Source organism: Rhinopithecus roxellana, chromosome 19 (genome assembly GCF_007565055.1).
Source record: "Rhinopithecus roxellana isolate Shanxi Qingling chromosome 19, ASM756505v1, whole genome shotgun sequence".
Lineage (NCBI taxonomy): Eukaryota > Metazoa > Chordata > Mammalia > Primates > Cercopithecidae > Rhinopithecus > Rhinopithecus roxellana.
The window spans coordinates 2,821,435-2,839,744 of NC_044567.1; the positions used below are offsets into that span (position 1 = coordinate 2,821,435).

The 18,310-nt window shown below is 43.5% G+C and overlaps 1 protein-coding gene across 2 annotated transcripts in view; it reads left to right on the top strand.

Moving 5' to 3' along the window:
• The window catches only part of IKZF3 (IKAROS family zinc finger 3), a 29,253-nt gene extending 15,508 nt beyond the window's left edge, over nucleotides 1–13,745 (top strand). The window contains exons 1-3 of one of the 2 annotated variants that reach the window (XM_010379289.2): nucleotides 195–538; nucleotides 656–772; nucleotides 12,079–13,745. In XM_010379289.2, the coding sequence (XP_010377591.1) occupies nucleotides 688–772; nucleotides 12,079–12,782 (789 nt within the window). In that variant the 5' untranslated portion in view covers nucleotides 195–538; nucleotides 656–687 and the 3' untranslated portion in view covers nucleotides 12,783–13,745. Of the gene's footprint in view, nucleotides 1–194; nucleotides 539–655; nucleotides 773–12,078 lie in introns of those variants that run through there. The other variant, XM_030923933.1, reaches the window with a different exon arrangement.
• The last annotated feature ends 4,565 nt before the right edge of the window (nucleotides 13,746–18,310 follow it).

Sequence of the window (18,310 nt, forward strand, 5' to 3'; positions counted from 1 at the left end):
TTAACTGAGACTATTTTCAAATGGGAAGAGCATATGTAACATATAATACAGAGCACAGAGAAACAGAATATGAAAGATAGGAACTGAGAGAAGCGTGCTGAAAAAAAAAAAGAAAAAGAAAGAAACCACTCAGAATTTCAATACACAAATCACTGAGTAGATGTCTTGCTATCTGTGTGAGTGTATCTGTTTTCAAAAGTGCTGTTAATAAACAGAGCAGTAAATCTGGGGCACCATGCTTTTTTTTTTTTCAAAGTTGTTAAGAAGAATTATATCAGTCTGCAGGTGTCACACGCAGTTACTCAGAATCAGAAAGAAGGCTGATCGGGGGTTAGAAGATCTCCATCTATCTGTCTTTTTGCAACCAACCACGTCCAGGCTGTTTATTTAATACTTCCTCTTGCTAATGAAGGTACTGGTTGGGGATGGGTCGAGCTTTCCCATCTCGGCATAAGACTGCAAGATTTGAATGTGCCCTGGTATCGGCTTCACTGACCACAGCAGGTACCCCAGGCAAGAATCTGAGCAGTTATAACAGGTAACAACAATAGAATGTGCATCCAACTTCGGACACTTCTCCTTCCAGTTTATTTCCTTTTCCCCCCATGTACCAATGTGTTCTTTTCTCTCTTCTTTTTATATTTTTCCAAACCAGCAAGTGCGGAGGCAAGACACATCAAAGCAGAGATGGGAAGTGAAAGAGCTCTCGTACTGGACAGATTAGCAAGCAATGTGGCAAAACGAAAAAGCTCAATGCCTCAGAAATTCATTGGTAAGAATACAAAGCTTTTTCCTGCTGCTGTTAGCAGATAGTTTGAATGAAATAACATAGGATGCTTGCTACACAAGTCCCTTCCTGACTTAACCTCTGTTAAAATAATTAGTTTTTCATTGTGTACTTTTATTCTTCATGGTTCATTTTGATAGCTCTAGAAAATGGGATAAAAGATATTCACTAAAGCATCATCATGACAGAAGATCGGAGTATTTGATATATAATTTCCTAAATGGATGTGATGTTTAAAATCCTGTTCCTTCCTCTTTACTCTGAATGACATATGTTGCATGAGAGAGTTTATGTAATTTATACCAGTAAGATGTTCAAGATAGCATTTTTGTAATCTTTTGTAATTATATTTTACAAGTTGGTTCGTTAGCATGCTCAAACTTCTTTCATGCTCTGAAACATATTGCCATATTTTCTTGAATTTGATTGAGAATTGGCTTTAAGGGAAAGTGGTTGGGCAAACATAGATTTAAATAACAAGGTTTGATTTTAATCATTTGTCTTACTGGAGTTAATTTTTATGCCATTGGTTTTCACATTGTCAAAAAATACAGCAGGATGAGATGGCTACGAAATAATTATGTTCATGAAGTGTTAGGACCTCCAAATGGCAGAGATATTTTGCTGAACTCTCCCAGATGTTTACATAAATGTGACCATGATCTTTAAAATAGATTTGTATTTGTGAAGTAGACAACTGAAATTGAATGTATCCGTTTTGCTATCAATTGAAAGTTGGTGATATTGAACAAAAATAGTTATCACATGAAAATAGACCTCCCTCAACATCAGTAATATTTTAGAAACCTGTCTCAGTCTCTTTTTCCAAAGCTGCTTGCAGCTGTTGATTTTTTATTTCAGTCCTTTTGTATTTATTCTTCTCAATAGCTCTTACAGATAATAAGTTGCCTGCCTGGTTTTTAAATCTGACTAAATTTGATTCTGGTATAGATAATGTTTTTACAAGCAAACATTCTATGTGAATTATAGAGGTATATTGAAAGAACCCATATATTTCAAAATTACCTAATTTGGTATTTCTGCCTATTTATTTTGTTTTGACTAGCTGAAAGGTTTTTGTGCACTTTTAGTCACTTTAAGAATAAATTGTGTCGGAGGAAAGTTGGTATATTTCAGTTGAGGGAGATCCCCTCCTCCTTGCTGTCCTCCCTCCCCTTGGTGAAGCATGTCAGGGGAGCATGTAGTGACTTCCATTTAGAGTTTAGGCACAGTAAACAAATGGTGAGTTTAAGACATTATCTAAAACATTGCTCATGTATCTTTTGGGCTTTACTTATGTGAAGAGGTTCTGACTGGAGTACAAAAGAAAGCTTACCTCATTATTCTGAGTGTATTTTAATTTGGAGAAAGTTGTGGGTTTTGTTTGTTTTGAGATGGGGTCTCACTCTTCAGCCTAGGCTGGTGTACAGTGGTGCAATCATAGCCTCGAACCCCTGGGCTCAAGAAATCCTCCTACCCCAGCCTCCCAAGTAGCTGGAACTATGGGCACGCACCACCAGGCTCAGCTAATTTTTAAACTTTTTGTGGAGATGAAGTCTCCTTATGTTACCCAGGCTGGTCTGGAGTAAGTTTTGACTCTAGAAATGACTGAAGCCGACATGAGGAGGGACATCACAGGGAGAGCTGGGCAAGAAAAAAATGTAAAGCGACTTAATTTCTTTCTTTCTTTCTTTCTTTCTTTCTTTCTTTCTTTCTCTCTCTCTCTCTCTCTCTCTCTCTCTCTCTCTCTCTCTCTCTCTCTCTCTCTTCTTTCTTTCTTTCTTTCTTTCTTTCTTTCTTTTTGTTGTTGTTGTTGTGACAGAGTTTCACTCTTGTCGCCCAGGCTAGAGTACAATGGCACGATCTTGGCTCACGGCAACCTCCGCCTCCTGGGTTCAAGAGATTTTCCTGCCTCAGCCTCCCAAGTAGCTGGGATTACAGGCATGCGCCACCATGCCCAGCTAATTTTGTATTTTTAGTAGAGACGGGGTTTCTCCATGTTGTTCAGGCTGGTCTTGAACTCCGGACCTCAGGTGATCCGCCCACCTCCGCCTCCCAAAGTGCTGGGATTACAGGCATGAGTCACCGCTCCTAACCACGACTTAATTTCAATCCAGTTATGGTCAATGCATTTTGGTCTAAGAGAACTAAGTTTGAGAGACAGTCCCTAATATTTACAGTTGCCCCAAACCTATAGTTTAACTAAAGCCCTACTTAACATAATCGAAGTTGCTTTGGTATTTCATGGGTTCAAAAATACAGCATGCTTCCTATGTGCAAATTCACGCCATTTTTCCTGCTGCCTCGGGCATCTGTTTCGTTTGTTTGCTACTATTGCAACCCAGAGGATTTTCACTTCACCACTTCCAGACTTGTGAGAGATGCTGATCTCGTAGGTGCTGATTTCTCTCATCTTCTGAACCATCGCATTCTCTCTGTGCTGGATCAGAAACCTAGGAGAGTTAGCTCTTGATTGAGCTGAAGTAGCAACTTCAGGGCTTCAGGGCCCAGAATAACTGGGGGAATTTTTTTTTTTTTTTTTTTTTTTTTTTTTTTTTGGTAAACTGTGGTGTAGTGCAATAAGAAGAGTACTGGATTAGAAGCTAAAAGACCCAGGTTCTGATCCTAGCTCTGTCATTTCTTAACTGTGTGTTTAGACAAATCACGTAACCTTTCTGGGGCTCTCTTTACTCATCTGTGAAATGAGGAGACTGAATAGGTGATGAAGTGACCAGAAAGGTTCCTCCCATGTACAAGTCTGTGAGATTAATTAGAAAAGAAATAAAAGGCAGCAACTATTGATACCACCGTGTGTTTAGAAAGCCCATGTGTGTAACTTCAGATAACCTTTTTCTCAAGGCGATACAGATATGGTGTTTATGCTATACACCATATCCTAGGTTTTTAGGGTTTTTTTTTTTTTTTTTTTTAGGAAGATGGTATAAATCTGAGAATCTAAAACACAGTTGCATTAGCCCGACATTCATGTGTTTTACTTAGGGCAGTACTACTTGTTCATTCACTCTTTCGTCCATTCATTCATCATACAGAAGGTTAAGAGTTCCTGTCATATATATGGTATTCTTGTTCTTGGACACTGTTCTAATCTTCTTGCATTAACTTGTATCCTAAACCTTTGTTTGAAAGGTTTTTTAAAAATAAAAATAAAAGAAACCCCTTAAATTATTTAACTGAATAAACCTTTGTGATAGAAAATAGTAATGTCAACGGAGGGAAAAATGACCATTATCTGTGACACTGTGCAGTGTATGAGATGAAGTGATGTAAAACGTGGGGCTACTGTTTTCTCTCCATCTCCCCTTGCCTCGCCTCACCTCTCCTCTCCTGTCCTCTTCCCTCTCCTTCCCTCCCCTCCTCTTCCCTACTCTCCTCCTCTTCTCCTCTTCTCTCCTTTCTCCTGTATTTCCTCTCCAAGGCACTGTTTTTTGAAGATTCAGCTGCCAGGGTAATGGCAATGGGTAAGGTGTGAAGGAAGAATGAGTCATTCCCTTTAATCCTTGCTGACAGTTGCACAGCACTCAGACCAGCCTTGACTTCCCTGACCTCTTGAACTGTGAGGGTAAAGGTGAAATTAGACCATCAGGTCAGCCCGCTTCTATCTCAGGCAGGCTGGAGATAATTACCAGTAGGGAACATTTTGCATCCGTTAGAGATGAACTGGGGAAGAGGGACAGATTGGATCAAGTCTAAATGTATTTTGAGACACAAACATGCTCTCAAGTTGGAGAAAAATAATTTTTTTTTCTAATTCTCCAAGAAATTTTGTATGGCTTTGTTTCAAATGGGAAAAAAAATGGACACACGTCCATCAGGAATCACCATCTTTACACTGTCAGAATAATTCTGTTTAAGTTGTTGTTTTCAAAGGACAAGAAGACATTCCTTTGCACATACTGTCCTTTAGGGGATTTCCTTTCTCTGAATCTTGTTCTCCTGTTAGAAACTTGTCTGACTACACTTCAAACTAGGCCATCCTCAAATACTTGGCTCAAAATGGATTTCTCTCTTGGATGGAGAAGAAAAATGACTACATTTCTGCATATTTCTCCTGATTTTTATTCTTTCCCAAAAAAACAGATGTTATTCAGACCGAAGTGGTTACCATAGCATCTCCTTATTTTAAAAGTTTTATGTATTACTTTATTAAAGGAAGTTTTCATATCGAAAAGAACATGAAAAAAGATCTCACTCACCTGTGGTAAACATGTTAATGAGGTTTTGACACTTCAACAAACCATCGGATCTCCCTGTGAAGTAACTAATGAGAAATTGCCTGCTTTGGTTAACAGCAACAGGAAGCAGTTTTAATACCTGTTTCTAAGAGAAAAAAAAGTATTTTTCCAACCCCTTCCCAAATCCCTGATGTCCATAATCCTGTAAACATTACAATGTCATAGTATTTTAGGGGTATTAGGAACCACCAGTGAGGCTCTTTTCCATGGAAGGAAGGAGGATCAGAGAGGTGGAGTGACACAGCTGCAGGTGACAAAGTAGTGCCAGACCTCGGCCTATAAGGCACTGCAGTCCAGGCCCTTCCTTCCCCAGGAGGTGACCAAGAGCAGTGCATGTCATGTGGGGGGCTTTGGACAGCGAAGAGTCTGGTCATTGAAAGTTGGTGGGAGAGACCAGGTGCAGTGGCTTACACCTGTAATTCCCCACTTTGGGAAGCCAAAGCAGGTGGATCACTTGAGGTCAGGAGTTCAAGACCAGCCTGGCCAATATGGTGAAACCCTGTCTCTACTAAAAATACATAAATTAGCCAGGTGTGGTGGTAGGTGCCTATAATCCCAGCTGTTTGGGAGGCTGAGGCACAAGAATCGCTTGAACCCAGGAGGCAGACGTTGCAGTAAGCTGAGATCGCACCAGCCTGGGCAACAGAGCAAGACTCTGTTTCAAAAACAAAAAAGAAAATTGATAGAAAAAAACCCTTGAAGAAGGGCCATTGTTCTCCCTCAAGGGTGATCCTCTTTAGAAAAGAACAGTCTTCCCTGGTGACTCCATGAGAACAGATGACATCCACACCGCACTTCCCAGTGTCTCACAGAGGACAAAGACTTCTGCAGCGACCAAATGTGGTCTCAAGCTCAGCTTTCCCCAGCACCACCCCCACAGCTCTCTCTGTTCTTTCCTCCTTCCTGTTTCTTCTTGTTCTCTGGCTCCCCTCTGTTTTCCTCCTCCTGCAAGAAGTGTTAGTTTCACTTAGGTTGAGATCGGAGCCATGATGATGATTGGATATTCCATTTTCCTGCCTTTTTTGTTCGTTTGCTTTTGGATGTGTGCTGATAGTAAGAGTGAGGGAGAACACTTGTGGGAAATTATATGACACAGCAGCAAACACATTTAAGTGACCTGAAGAACTTTAAGACTTAAAACCTGAATCTCACCTTACCCCATCATGGTGACTATAAATACTGGATTTCTGTTATTTTTCTAAAGGTTCAATCATTTTGCCCGCCTCTTCAAAAAACCTTTCAATGGCTGCCAGTGAAATCAAATCCAAACCATTCAGTCAGGCCTTCTGAGCCCTCCACAATCTGTCTCCAACTTACCTCTTCTAATTTTATCATTTCAGTCAACCAGTCCTTTGCTTCAGCCACAGTGAACTCCTCCTCCCTCTTCTGTGTAATATTTCACTCTTGTCTGAATGCCCTCCCTCACGTCTGCCCTTAAAATACACATTGTAGGCCAGGCACAGTGGCTCATGGCTGTAATCCCAGCAGTTTAGGAGACCAAGGCGGGAGGATCACTTGAGCTCAGGAGTTTGAGACCAGCCCAAGCAACATAGTGAAACTCTGTCTCTGCAAAAAAAAAAAAAAAAAAAATTAGCCAGGCATGGTGGCATGGGCCTGTGGTCCCAGCTACTTGGGGGGCTGAGGTGGGAGTATCGCTTGAGCTCAGGAGGTTGAAGCTGCAGTGAGCTGTGATCACGCCACTGCAATCCCACCTGGGCAACAGAGTGAGACCCTGTCTCAAAAAAAAAAAGAAAAAAGCACACATTGTCCACATTCCCATACCCCTGTGTTCTCTCTCTTCTCCATCCTCCCTCTGCACTCCAGGCAAGTTTACTAGTCTGCTTCTTCTTATAGATATGACTGTCTCCACCACCGTCTCTACCACCACCTCTGATTTCAAGGAGACTTTAAAGAATAGATGAATATTTGCCCCATATTAAGTGTGGTATATTTGAGAAGTAGTTCAGTTTTCTCTTTCCACTCTCTTGGCTACTTTATGTTTTGTTCTACCATGTAGCATTAAGGATACTGATTTGTCATGAAATGGTGTAAATGCTGCATGTCCTCTGTTGGATTGCAATTTTGTTGTATTCCTCAAATCATCCAACATGGTGCTAAGCAAATAATGAGAATAGAGTGCTCACACGTGCCTGGCACTGTTAAGTACTTTATAGACATCATAACAACTCTGCGCAGCACATACTTCTTGAATGCGTGTGCTGGTTCATGTGGAAAAAAGCAGTTGCTGCCACTAAGCCCCCTTTCTCTCTGCTATGGGAACCATTGCAGCAGAAAACTCGAAGTCACTGCTGGTGGTGGGGCTGTGCAGCCACCGGCAAGGTAGCAGCCATGAAACAGCAGTTAACACTCAAACATATATACTGGGATATGTGGGCTCTTGGATTACATCCTGGTTCTCTGTTCACCAACTGAGCAATCTTGGAAAGTGCATCAACCTGTTTGTGCTTTAGGTTCTTCATCTAAGAGATGATAATTCATACCTTAAAAGGTATCATACAAAAATTAGCCAGGCACATGCCTGTAGTCCCAGCTACTTGGGAGGCTGAAGCAGGAGAATCACTTAAACCCGGGAGACAGAGGTTGCAGTGAGTCGAGATTGCACCATTGCACTCCAGCCTGGGTGACAGAGCAAGACCCTGTCTCAAAAAAAAAAAAAAAAAAAAAAAAAGGTATCAACCCCTAACAGGCTGGTAAAATGAGACAGTATGCAAAGTATCTAGGATGGCACGGTGGATACAGCAGGGGCTCAATAAATAGTACTTATCATTATTGGGATTATTGTATATAAGGCATAGTGTGAGGTACTGTGAAATATAAAGACCAGAAGTAAACATATTAGGGTGGTGGGTCTTCCCCCTCAACCCTGCAGACAGCGTTCTGAATCCACTTGCTCAGTTAAGGGCCCCTTTAGCTTTAGCCTGTGATTCTGTACTTCCAAGTTGGCACTTAGAAGCCAACAACCATATGTCCTCACCACATTGCATCAGTTCGGGTCAGGTGGTTTCTTAGTTTAGAGTTAATAAAGCCAAGCTATGAGAGATTGACATCTTTAAAAGGAACCACAGGTAGGGAATGGCCCACCCAGGCAACCTTAGTTTCTAAACTTAGGACTTGCTGTTGCCATGTGTGTTTTTGTTGGAAGAAGACCTCTAATTCAGCCTGAAGCTGGTATCATGAATCATTCAAAGGCGTGGTGTGATTTTGACTAGAAGCTGGACCAGATGCTCTGTGCAGGTTTGGAAGCAGTTACACTTTTGTGGTTTGACTAACCTTTTTTATGAGTGTGTTACTAAAGAAACGTGAGCTGTTGGCTTTTCAATTACTGTAGTTTACCCTTTCTGAGTTTCATACACATTGAGTCATCGTGTCTACAGGTGACTGATAATCATCTGCACTGCTCAAGTTACCGTAACTCGGAGACGAGGGGATCTGATGATTGCAAGTTGCATGCACGTGAACATCTGAGGCTGCCCCGTCTCCTTAACAATGAACAATGGTCTGTGTTAACTACAGAATTTAGTCACGTATTTCCACTCATCCAGGGGTTTATTTTCCTCTTAATGTTTTGCCTTTTACAATTTTAGCACTCAGCTGTTTTCTGACATATGCTGCAGGTGGTATAGATTATGAAATTACAGGCCTCGTTAAATAAAGCAAATCCTTGGGAGAAAGGATAAAATCAGAATTTGCGATGGGCCTATCCCACCCAGAAACCTTCTGGAGCCTGTTAGGTGAAAAGAGAAAAAGTTTCTCAAGGACCCCTGGTATTTAGGGAGTTGAATAGAGATGGCCACACTGGAAAATAACCAATAACCTTAAAAAGGCCAAGAAACCGAAGTTCATCATTTCTGTGTCACATTCTAGGGAAGGAATGTCTGTAACCTTAGCTGGCTTTCATGTTTTCAGTCTTCCAGATGGCCTTGACCAAAGATATATCCAATCTGGAAACTGAAAATAAAAACCATTGATTGCTTTGGCCAAGGTCTACTCTGCTGTTGCTTCTCATTGAGTTTCCAAGACAGGGTGTTTTTCTTTGCATAATTTTTTTGCTCTCAGGTATTTATCTGGAAGCTATCAGGTTGGCCTTAAGGTCAGCTGCTTGCGGGGATGCAAAGACAAATTCATCTCATGGGAATAGATCTTTTAGCTGGTTCTTTTGTCTCCAATTTCTCACTGTTCTGGTCCGCCTTACACATTGCTGTTACGTTAACCACAGCCTGCCTTTCTCAAGGGCAGGTAGCCTTGGCTCTTTGTTCAGATTCACACCCTACAGTGGGCCATTCGGAATGCCCACCATTCTGTCTTACCGTGCGTTGTCTTTTTTCAGTGTTTCCCCATTTTCAGTGTTTCCCACATGTAGGATGCAAATTGCCAGCAGGCACATGGGGCGCTTAAAACCTGGGTCCACACAGCAGGACAATTATTTTCTTTCAAGTTGTCTTTCAGTCTCACAGTATACTAAGGAGAAAAATTTAGACTTAATTTGATGCCAGTTGTCTTTAACACTAATCTCACACTTGGTAATCTCTGTTTCTAACAAAGGGGGAAGGGATCTTAGTCTCCAAGTACTCACAGTAGTATCCAATCAAAATTTAATGAAATGCTCTCTTTCATTGTCTTCATTTTTCATAGTTATCTTCTACTTGTGGAAAGTGATTCTGGTTTTCCGTTTATGTTAGTGATATAAAGTTTCCTTAAAAACCACATTTATTTTAGAAAAAAAAAGAAAGAAAATGTGAGCCAAATCAAACAGAGAAAAAAACCCAAGCATTCACCAAGTGTTTTCCATGTGGCAGACCCTGTTCTAAGTGCTTTCCAGTGACCCTGTGAGGTACATACGATTATCTTCACTTTACATGAGGACACAGAACACAGACAGGTTAAGTGATTTGCCCAAGGTCACACAACTGGTGACCAATGGAGCCAGCATCAAACCCAGCCCATCTGACAGCAGAGTTTGTTCTCTCAACCACCACACTGCCCTGGTGTGTGAATATTGCAGAATGTGAAGGAAGAGCGAAGCCTGAGAAATACTGTACTTCATACTTCTTGATCACGTTTCAGCCAGGCTCGCTTACTGCACGTCCCGTGTAGCCCCACCTCTCTGCCTTCATTCCTGCACTCCCCCTCAACTAGGATGTCCTCTCCCCCTTCTCTGAAAATCTAAATTCTTCCAGTTCATCAAGACCCTTCTCAAAATTTAGATTTTCCAAGAATGTTTTCCTTTCCCCAACTACTTCTGAAGTTTCTGCATTCCCTTAATACCTAGATACAATTTATACCAAATTGTCTTGCCTGTGCCTGTATGTTACCATATTATTCTTTTTACAGAACACATGTTACTTCCCTGCCTAAATGCCTCAAATGTGAGCATTTAGAATAAAAGCAAAGACCTCCATAGAGCAAAGCAGTCCTTTTACAACTTTTTTTTTTTTTTTTTTTTTTTTTGAGACAAGATCTCACCCTGCCACCCAGGCTGGAGAGCAGTGGCATGATCTCGGCTCATTGCAACCTCCGCCTCCCAGGCTCAGGTGATCCTCCCACCTCAACCTCCTGAGTAGCTGGGACTACAGGTGCCTGGCTAATTTTTGTACTTTTTTGTAGAGACGGGGTTTCTCCATGTTGCCTGGGCTGGTCTCGAACTCCTGGGCTCAAGTGATCCTCTCTCCCCGGCCTCCCAAAGTACTAGGATTACAGGGCTGAGCCACCGCACCTGGCCAACTTTTAACTTATATTTTTTCTCCAGTCCCATATGTATAGGTCTTATCTCTTATCCACTAGGTTAGAGATACCTCAAGAATAGGAAATGGTTCTTCCAATCCTTTTGTTTTCTCCTGTTTTTTTTAAATTATTATTATTATTCTTCGTCTTTATTTTCATTGCTGAATCCTTTACCATATGGCAGTGACACATTTTGGAATCTAAACATGCCTAGGAAACATTACAGAAGGATATGGTTTAGCAAATCTCTCCAGAATCCAAGCTAACAGAATGGAGAGGCTCAACAGTGACCTCAGCCTCACCTCCAGCACTCGGCTCCCCTCCCTCGCTTTCTGTCCCCTCTCCCCACCACTCACCACTGAGCACATCTGCCCTCACTGCAGCCCCCATCCCTGCCTTCCCTGTGACCAGAGAGCCTCTGTTTTCTAACACACAACACCCACACGCCCCGAAGGTGGCTAAACTCTGTTTTCAAAACTTCTCAGCAGTTTGACATGAGAAGTAGGAGAGGGTGACCACAAGTATATTTTTTCAGTTAAGTGTGAGATAGAGCCTAATGATCACATGTGTATCAGAGATATACTTGCCAAGCAAAGGAAGAGAAACACAGTTTAGGAAAGGGACAAAGACCATGATCTCTTCTCAAGAAAACTTTTCTCAAACTTTCTACATTTGAAGCTCTTTCACTTCAGTCTCAGTCAGCCACGACTGGTGAGTTTGGGGAGTAGCCAGTTGGCGTCTGGGGAGCCATTTTCTCTATCTCTGTAGCTATTTAAAAAGCTGCTGAGGTGAGGGACGGAGTGTCCCCACTCTTTGCAGCAGTTCCGTCCCCCTGGCTACCTAATATTCCTGGCAGAAAATAACAAGCAAAAGCAAAATAAGAGTTGGGAGTTGACTGTGTCTTAAGAGATCGTGAACTATAGCAGAAGCCCCAGGCTCCCATGGGCTGGTAGCTCCCTTGTCCCTCTAGCCCCATCCTAGCATCCTGCTTCCTTCCCTCCTTTCTTGAGGGCTCCCCTCTGACATGCACAGTGGGCATACCTTACCATGTGGCCTCGACTGAACCACATCTCTGCCCCTCCCTTCTGCCTGCTGGCTTTATTTTAACCATCCAAACACGTTGCTGCCAACCAGTGTCCCCTGAGATAGCACAATGGGAAACCATTCTGCCAGGCTTGGTCTTCTTGAGCAGCAGGCAGCTTAACTTTCCTCCCTTTCTGAGGTCTCTAGAAAATATTTACAAACTCTCTGCCTTGACAGTGTTCCCTCTGTAACCCTTTCTGTCACTTGTTCCAGGTGAGAAGCGCCACTGCTTTGATGTCAACTATAATTCGAGTTACATGTATGAGAAAGAGAGTGAGCTCATACAGACCCGCATGATGGACCAAGCCATCAATAATGCCATCAGCTATCTCGGCGCCGAAGCCCTGCGCCCCTTGGTGCAGACACCGCCCGCTCCCACCTCGGAGATGGTTCCAGTTATCAGCAGCATGTATCCTATAGCCCTCACCCGGGCTGAGATGCCAAACGGTGCCCCACAGGAGCTGGAAAAGAAAAGCATCCACCTTCCAGAGAAGAGCGTGCCTTCTGAGAGAGGCCTTTCTCCCAACAATAGTGGCCACGACTCTACGGACACTGACAGCAACCATGAAGAACGCCAGAATCACATATATCAGCAAAATCACATGGTCCTGCCTCGGGCCCGCAATGGGATGCCACTTCTGAAGGAGGTTCCCCGCTCTTACGAACTCCTCAAGCCCCCGCCCGTCTGCCCAAGAGACTCCATCAAAGTGATCAACAAGGAAGGGGAGGTGATGGATGTGTATCGGTGTGACCACTGCCGCGTCCTCTTCCTGGACTATGTGATGTTCACAATTCACATGGGCTGCCACGGCTTCCGTGACCCTTTCGAGTGTAATATGTGTGGATATCGAAGCCATGATCGGTATGAGTTCTCGTCTCACATAGCCAGAGGAGAACACAGAGCCCTGCTGAAGTGATCATCTGGTCTCAGGGATTGCCTCTAAGTATTCAGCATCGTTTCTAAAAACCAATGACCTCGCCTAACAGATTGCTCTCAAAACATACTCAGTTCCAAACTTCTATTCATACCATTTTTAGCTGTGTTCACACGGGTAGCCAGAGAAACACTGTCTTCCTTCAGAAATTATTCGCAGATCTAGCATATTATTACTTTTGTGAAACCTTTGTTTTCCCATCAAGGACTTGAATTTTATGGAATTTAAGAGCCAAAAAGGTATTTGGTAATCATTGTCTTCTACAGCAATGGAATGAGTGGTCCTGGAGATGTGCTACATGAGACATTCTTTCTGAGATGTATCAGCCATATGTGGAAAAGCCTTTCGGTCATACGTGCAAATCCACAAAGAGGAAGAGCTGACCAGCTGACCTTGCTGGGAAGCTTCACCCTTCTGCACTTCACAGGCTGAAGGGTTAAGATCTAATCTCCCTAATCTAAATGACAGTCTAAGAGTAAGTAAAAGAACAGCCATAAAATAAGTATCTGTTAGGAATAACTGAAGACCCCATTCTCCAAGCATCAGATCCATTTCCTATCACAACATTTTTTTAAAATGTCATCTGATGGCACTTCTGCTTCTATCCTTTACCCTCCCATATCCAGTGAAAAGCTGAGCTGCTTTGGGCTAAACCAATTGTCTATAGGAGAAAATCTATGCCAGAAGAACTGATGGTTTTAAATATAGACCATCAGCGAAACTCCAGAAATTTGTCCACTGTGGATGATGACATCGCTTTCCTTTGGTCAAGGTTGGCACAGCAAGGTTATAAAGGGGGAAATGGTTTGGCAGCACCAACAGAAAACAAACAACCAAAACACAGCTACCTAAAGCTTCTTCAGAGAGTTCATGGAGAATTGGTGATGCAGACCCAAAACAAATTTGCCAATGATTTTTTTCCACCAAAAAAAAAAAAAAAAAAAATCAAAAAAGTATGGCTTAGCCTCCCCCTCCCCACAGGAGAGGAATTGGAGATAGATGCCATGTGTGTTTAGATTGGAGCTGAGCTCCGGGATGGGGTGAGGAGGTACACCTCTAGTGAGAGGTTCTCCTTGATCAGACAGGCTTCGGCCCTTTTTTTCCCATTTATAATGGAATTGCTGTATTCCATGAAAATTCCTGAAAGTCTGATCACGGTTCTGCAGATGTATGAGTCATCCTTGTCACTCATAATGTGTACATACTATCAGGAGGAGTGCTGTTATCATTGTAAAATTAGCATTGGAATAAGAGGTCACAAAATCTGTTTGCTAATTAGCTATGTGGCTTTGAGTAAATCATTTACCTTTTTTTTTTTTTTTTTTTTTTTTTGAGACAGGATCTCAATCTGTTGCCCAAGCTGGAGTGCAGTGGTGCAATCATGGCTCACTGCAGCTTCAACCTCCCCAGGCTCAGGTGATCCTCCCACCTCAGCCTTCTGAGTACTGGGAAAACAGGTGTGCACCACCATGTCTGGCTAAATGTTGTTCTTTTTGTAGAGATAGGATCTCACTATGTTGCCCGTGCTGGTCTTCAACTCCTGGGCTCAAGCAATCAGCCTGCCTCAGCCTCCTAAAAGTGCTGGGATTACAGGTGTGTACCACCACACCTGTCCTCATTTAACTCTTAAAACTCAGTTTCTGGCCAGGCTCGGTGGCTCACACCTGTAATCTCAACACTTTGGGAGACCGAGGCAGGTGCATCATGTGAGGTCAGGAGTTCGAGACCAGCCTGGCCCACATGGTGAAACCCTGTCTCTACTAAAAATACAAAAATTAGCTGGGCAGTAGTGGCACATGCCTGTAATCCCAGCTACTCGGGAGGCTGAGGCAGGAGAATCGCTTGAGCCTGGAGGCGGAGGTTGTGGTGAGCGGAGATCGCACTACTGCACTCCAGACTGGGCGACACAGTGAGACCGTGTCTCAAACAAAACAAAACAAAACAAAACAAACAGAGACAAAAAAAACCCTCAGTTTCCTCATCCATAAAATAGGAATTGGACTTAAACTTTCTCTTAGGTCCCTTCTAGCTTTAATTCTTATGTGATTATGCAGTAACCACAAGTTATTTTTTAAACCTCCTAATGTATGGATATTAAGCAGAGGAGTATTTATATGAATACACGTTTCACATTCCTTTGGTATGAAAATGGTGTGTTAAGTTTTTCCTTTAACAACTGAGTTGTGAATGTGAAGAAGGTGGTGGAGAGGAACAAAAAACAGAAAGGTATTTTGATCTTGCCCCAAAGCGTACACACAAATTGGCACATGCAGCTGTTTGCCAAAGCCTTTTTTTTTCTTTTTTTTTTTTTTTTTTCCTTTTTAAGAAATTATGTTAGGGGAAATAAATTCTGCTTCCAGGGACAACTTCATGGAGCCTATTTACAAATTAAGAGTCAGCTTTGTGAACATTTCTACCAGAGCCAAGAATCCCAAATTCCTGGTAGATTAGCGTTTTATTTCTAAAGGGCTTATGCATTCGGCTCCAACTCAACTCATCTATGTGCTGCCAGTAATTAAAATGTTCCACCTCAGACTGCACAAATGGCTTATCCTTCTTTGTGGCATGGCGTCTGTCTCAGGAAAAAAGGTTTTGTGAAATTCCATGGCAACAGTCCCAACATGTTTGAGACTTCAGCTAAAGGAATGGATGTATTTTGGTGTGTAGTCTTCAGTATATCACCGTATTTCCGTAATACTAGACTCCAAGCTATGCCAGATTGCTTATTCCCTTTGTGAAAGAGAAGTTGCTCATTATGTTCTTGAAATATCACACATCGTGTTGGTTCTTCAAGGGACAAGAGAAAGAGAATTTGGAAGCAGGGATTAGTAGAAGAGGAAACAAGGGAAAGGAAGCCTTTCCACTAGATTACTGTTCAAGTCTTTGCAGAGGAGACCAACTTTTTTTGTTTTGTTTTGTTTTGAGACAGAGTCTCGCTCTTGTCCAGGCTGGAGTGTAGTGACACAATCTCGGCTCACTGCAACCTCCGCCTCCCAGGTTCAAGCAATTCTCCTGCCTCAGCATCCCGAGTAGCTAGGATTATAGGTGCCCACCACTACGGCCGGCTAATTTTTGTATTTTTAGTAGAGACAGAGTTTCACCATGTTGGCCAGGCCAGTCTCGAACTCCTGACCTCAGGTGATCTGCTCACCTCGACCTCCCAAAGTGCTGGGATTACAGGCGTGAGTGAGCCACTGTGCCCAACCTGAGACCACCTTTTGCATCTCAAGATTGTGAAACCAAGGCCCATTCCACCAGCCTGGGGACTCTTTTTATAGATATGATCCTCCTTTTTCCTGTGACTAATTAATTTGCTGCATGATTTCTGTTCTTCTGAGGTTAGTTTTCTGAGTAAGGTGACCACTCACAAAGGCACTTTCTTTGTGGCATTCTGAGCCTAGATTGGGGCCCATCAATTCCAGAAAAAAATTTATGTGTGGAAACTCTACATCCTTAAGCCTTGAAGTTGAACCAGATATGCAGTGGTTATCATCACACAGATAAACACTTCCTTCTGTACATACCCCTTATGCTGTACTAATTAACCAACCCCTTGCCGGGGCTGGGGGAGTGAGGGTGAAGGAGAATCTTAGCAGAAGAAGGACAGAGTCAGGACTTGCATATGCCACTGCTGGGCACTGAAGCACTGGAGCAGCTTCAGGCAGTACCTGCACTTTCTCATGCAGACTCCCTCTGAACACAAGCCTTATAGGCCCCTCTCCTGCATTTCCCACCAGCCTCTTATCAGGCAGGCCTTCCACCATACACCCAGGAGGCCACGGTCTGAGGAACAACCAAACCCATGCAAAGGGCCAGGCGTGGTGGCTCATGCCTGTTAATCCCAGCACTTTGGGAGGCTGAGGCAGGCAGATCACCTGAGGTTGGGAGTTCAAGACCAGCCTGACCAACATGGAGAAACCCCATCTCTACTAAAAATACAACATTAGCCGGGCGTGGTGGCGCATGCCTGTAATCCTAGCTACTCGGGAAGCTGAGGCAGGAGAATCGCTTGAACCCAGGAGGTGGAGGTTGCAGTGAGCCAAGATGGCACCACTGCACTCCAGCCTGGGCAACAAGAGTGAAACTCTGTCTAAAACAGAAACAAACAAACAAAAACCCATGCAAACTTTCCTTGCAGCCAAGGCGACAGAACTGGGCTGAGGGTGGAAAAGAAACAGAACCAGCACTCCAAGAGTTTTTAAATTTATTTTTATATTTTGTGTATATATATATATATATATTCTTAGAGGACCAGGGTCTCACTACGTTGCCTAGGCCAGACTCAAACTACTGTGCTCAAGCAATCCTCTTGCCTCAGCCTCCCAAGTAACTGGGATTACAGGCATGCACAAACAGTGCCCAGCTCTCCAAATGTTTTCTGTCACTACCTGAAGTGTGGCATTGGTACTTCCTACGGAGAGACAACTAAATAGAAATGTCTCTCCCATGAGTCGCCACCACGACCGCCAGAAAAAAAAAAAAAAAAAGAAAATGAACTCATCAGTCTTTAGTTTCCTCAAGTTATTCTCCCAAAAAGACATTCGCCCTGGCACAGATAAGCCAGCTAATCTTTTTTTTTTTTTTTTTTGAGACGGAGTCTCGCTCTGTCATCCAGGCTGGAGTGCAGTGGGGTGATCTCGGCTCACTGCAAGCTCCACCTCCCGGAAGGTTCACGCCATTCTCCTGCCTCGGCCTCCCGAGTAGCTGGGACTACAGGCGCCCGCCACCTCGCCCAGCTAATTTTTTGTATTTTGTATTTTTAGGGGGTTTCACTATGTTAGCCAGATGGTCTCGATCTCCTGACCTTGTGATCTGCCCATCTCGGCCTCCCACAGTGCTGGGATTACAGGCGGGAGCCACCGCACCCGGCCTAGCCAGCTAATCTTATGCTTTGTGACCCATTCTGAGCTGTTCCTGACACAGCTTCTGACTTTGTCAGTGACCAAATTTCTTTCTTTTTTTTTTTTTTTTTGAGACGGAGTCTCGCTCTGTCACCCCGGCTGGAGTGCAGTGGCCGGATCTCAGCTCACTGCAAGCTCCGCCTCCCGGGTTTACGCCATTCTCCTGCCTCTGGCTCCCGAGTAGCTGGGACTACAGGCGCCCGCCACCTCGCCCGGCTAGTTTTTTGTATTTTTTTTTAGTAGATACGGGGTTTCACCGTGTTAGCTAGGATGGTCTCGATCTCCTGACCTTGTGATCCGCCCGTCTCGGCCTCCCAAAGTGCTGGGATTACAGGCTTGAGCCACCGTGTCCAGCCTGTCAGTGACCAAATTTCTCACCTTTTAAATGCAGTGCTCATCCTGGCTAACACGGTGAAACCCCGTCTCTAATAAAAAATACAAAAAACTAGCCGGGTGAGGTGGCGGGCGCCTGTAGTCCCAGCTACTCGGGAGGCTGAGGCAGGAGAATGGCGTAAACCTGGGAGGTGGAGCTTGCAGTGAGCTGAGATCCGGCCACTGCACTCCAGCCTGGGCGACAGAGCGAGACTCCCTCTCAAAAAAAAAAAAAAA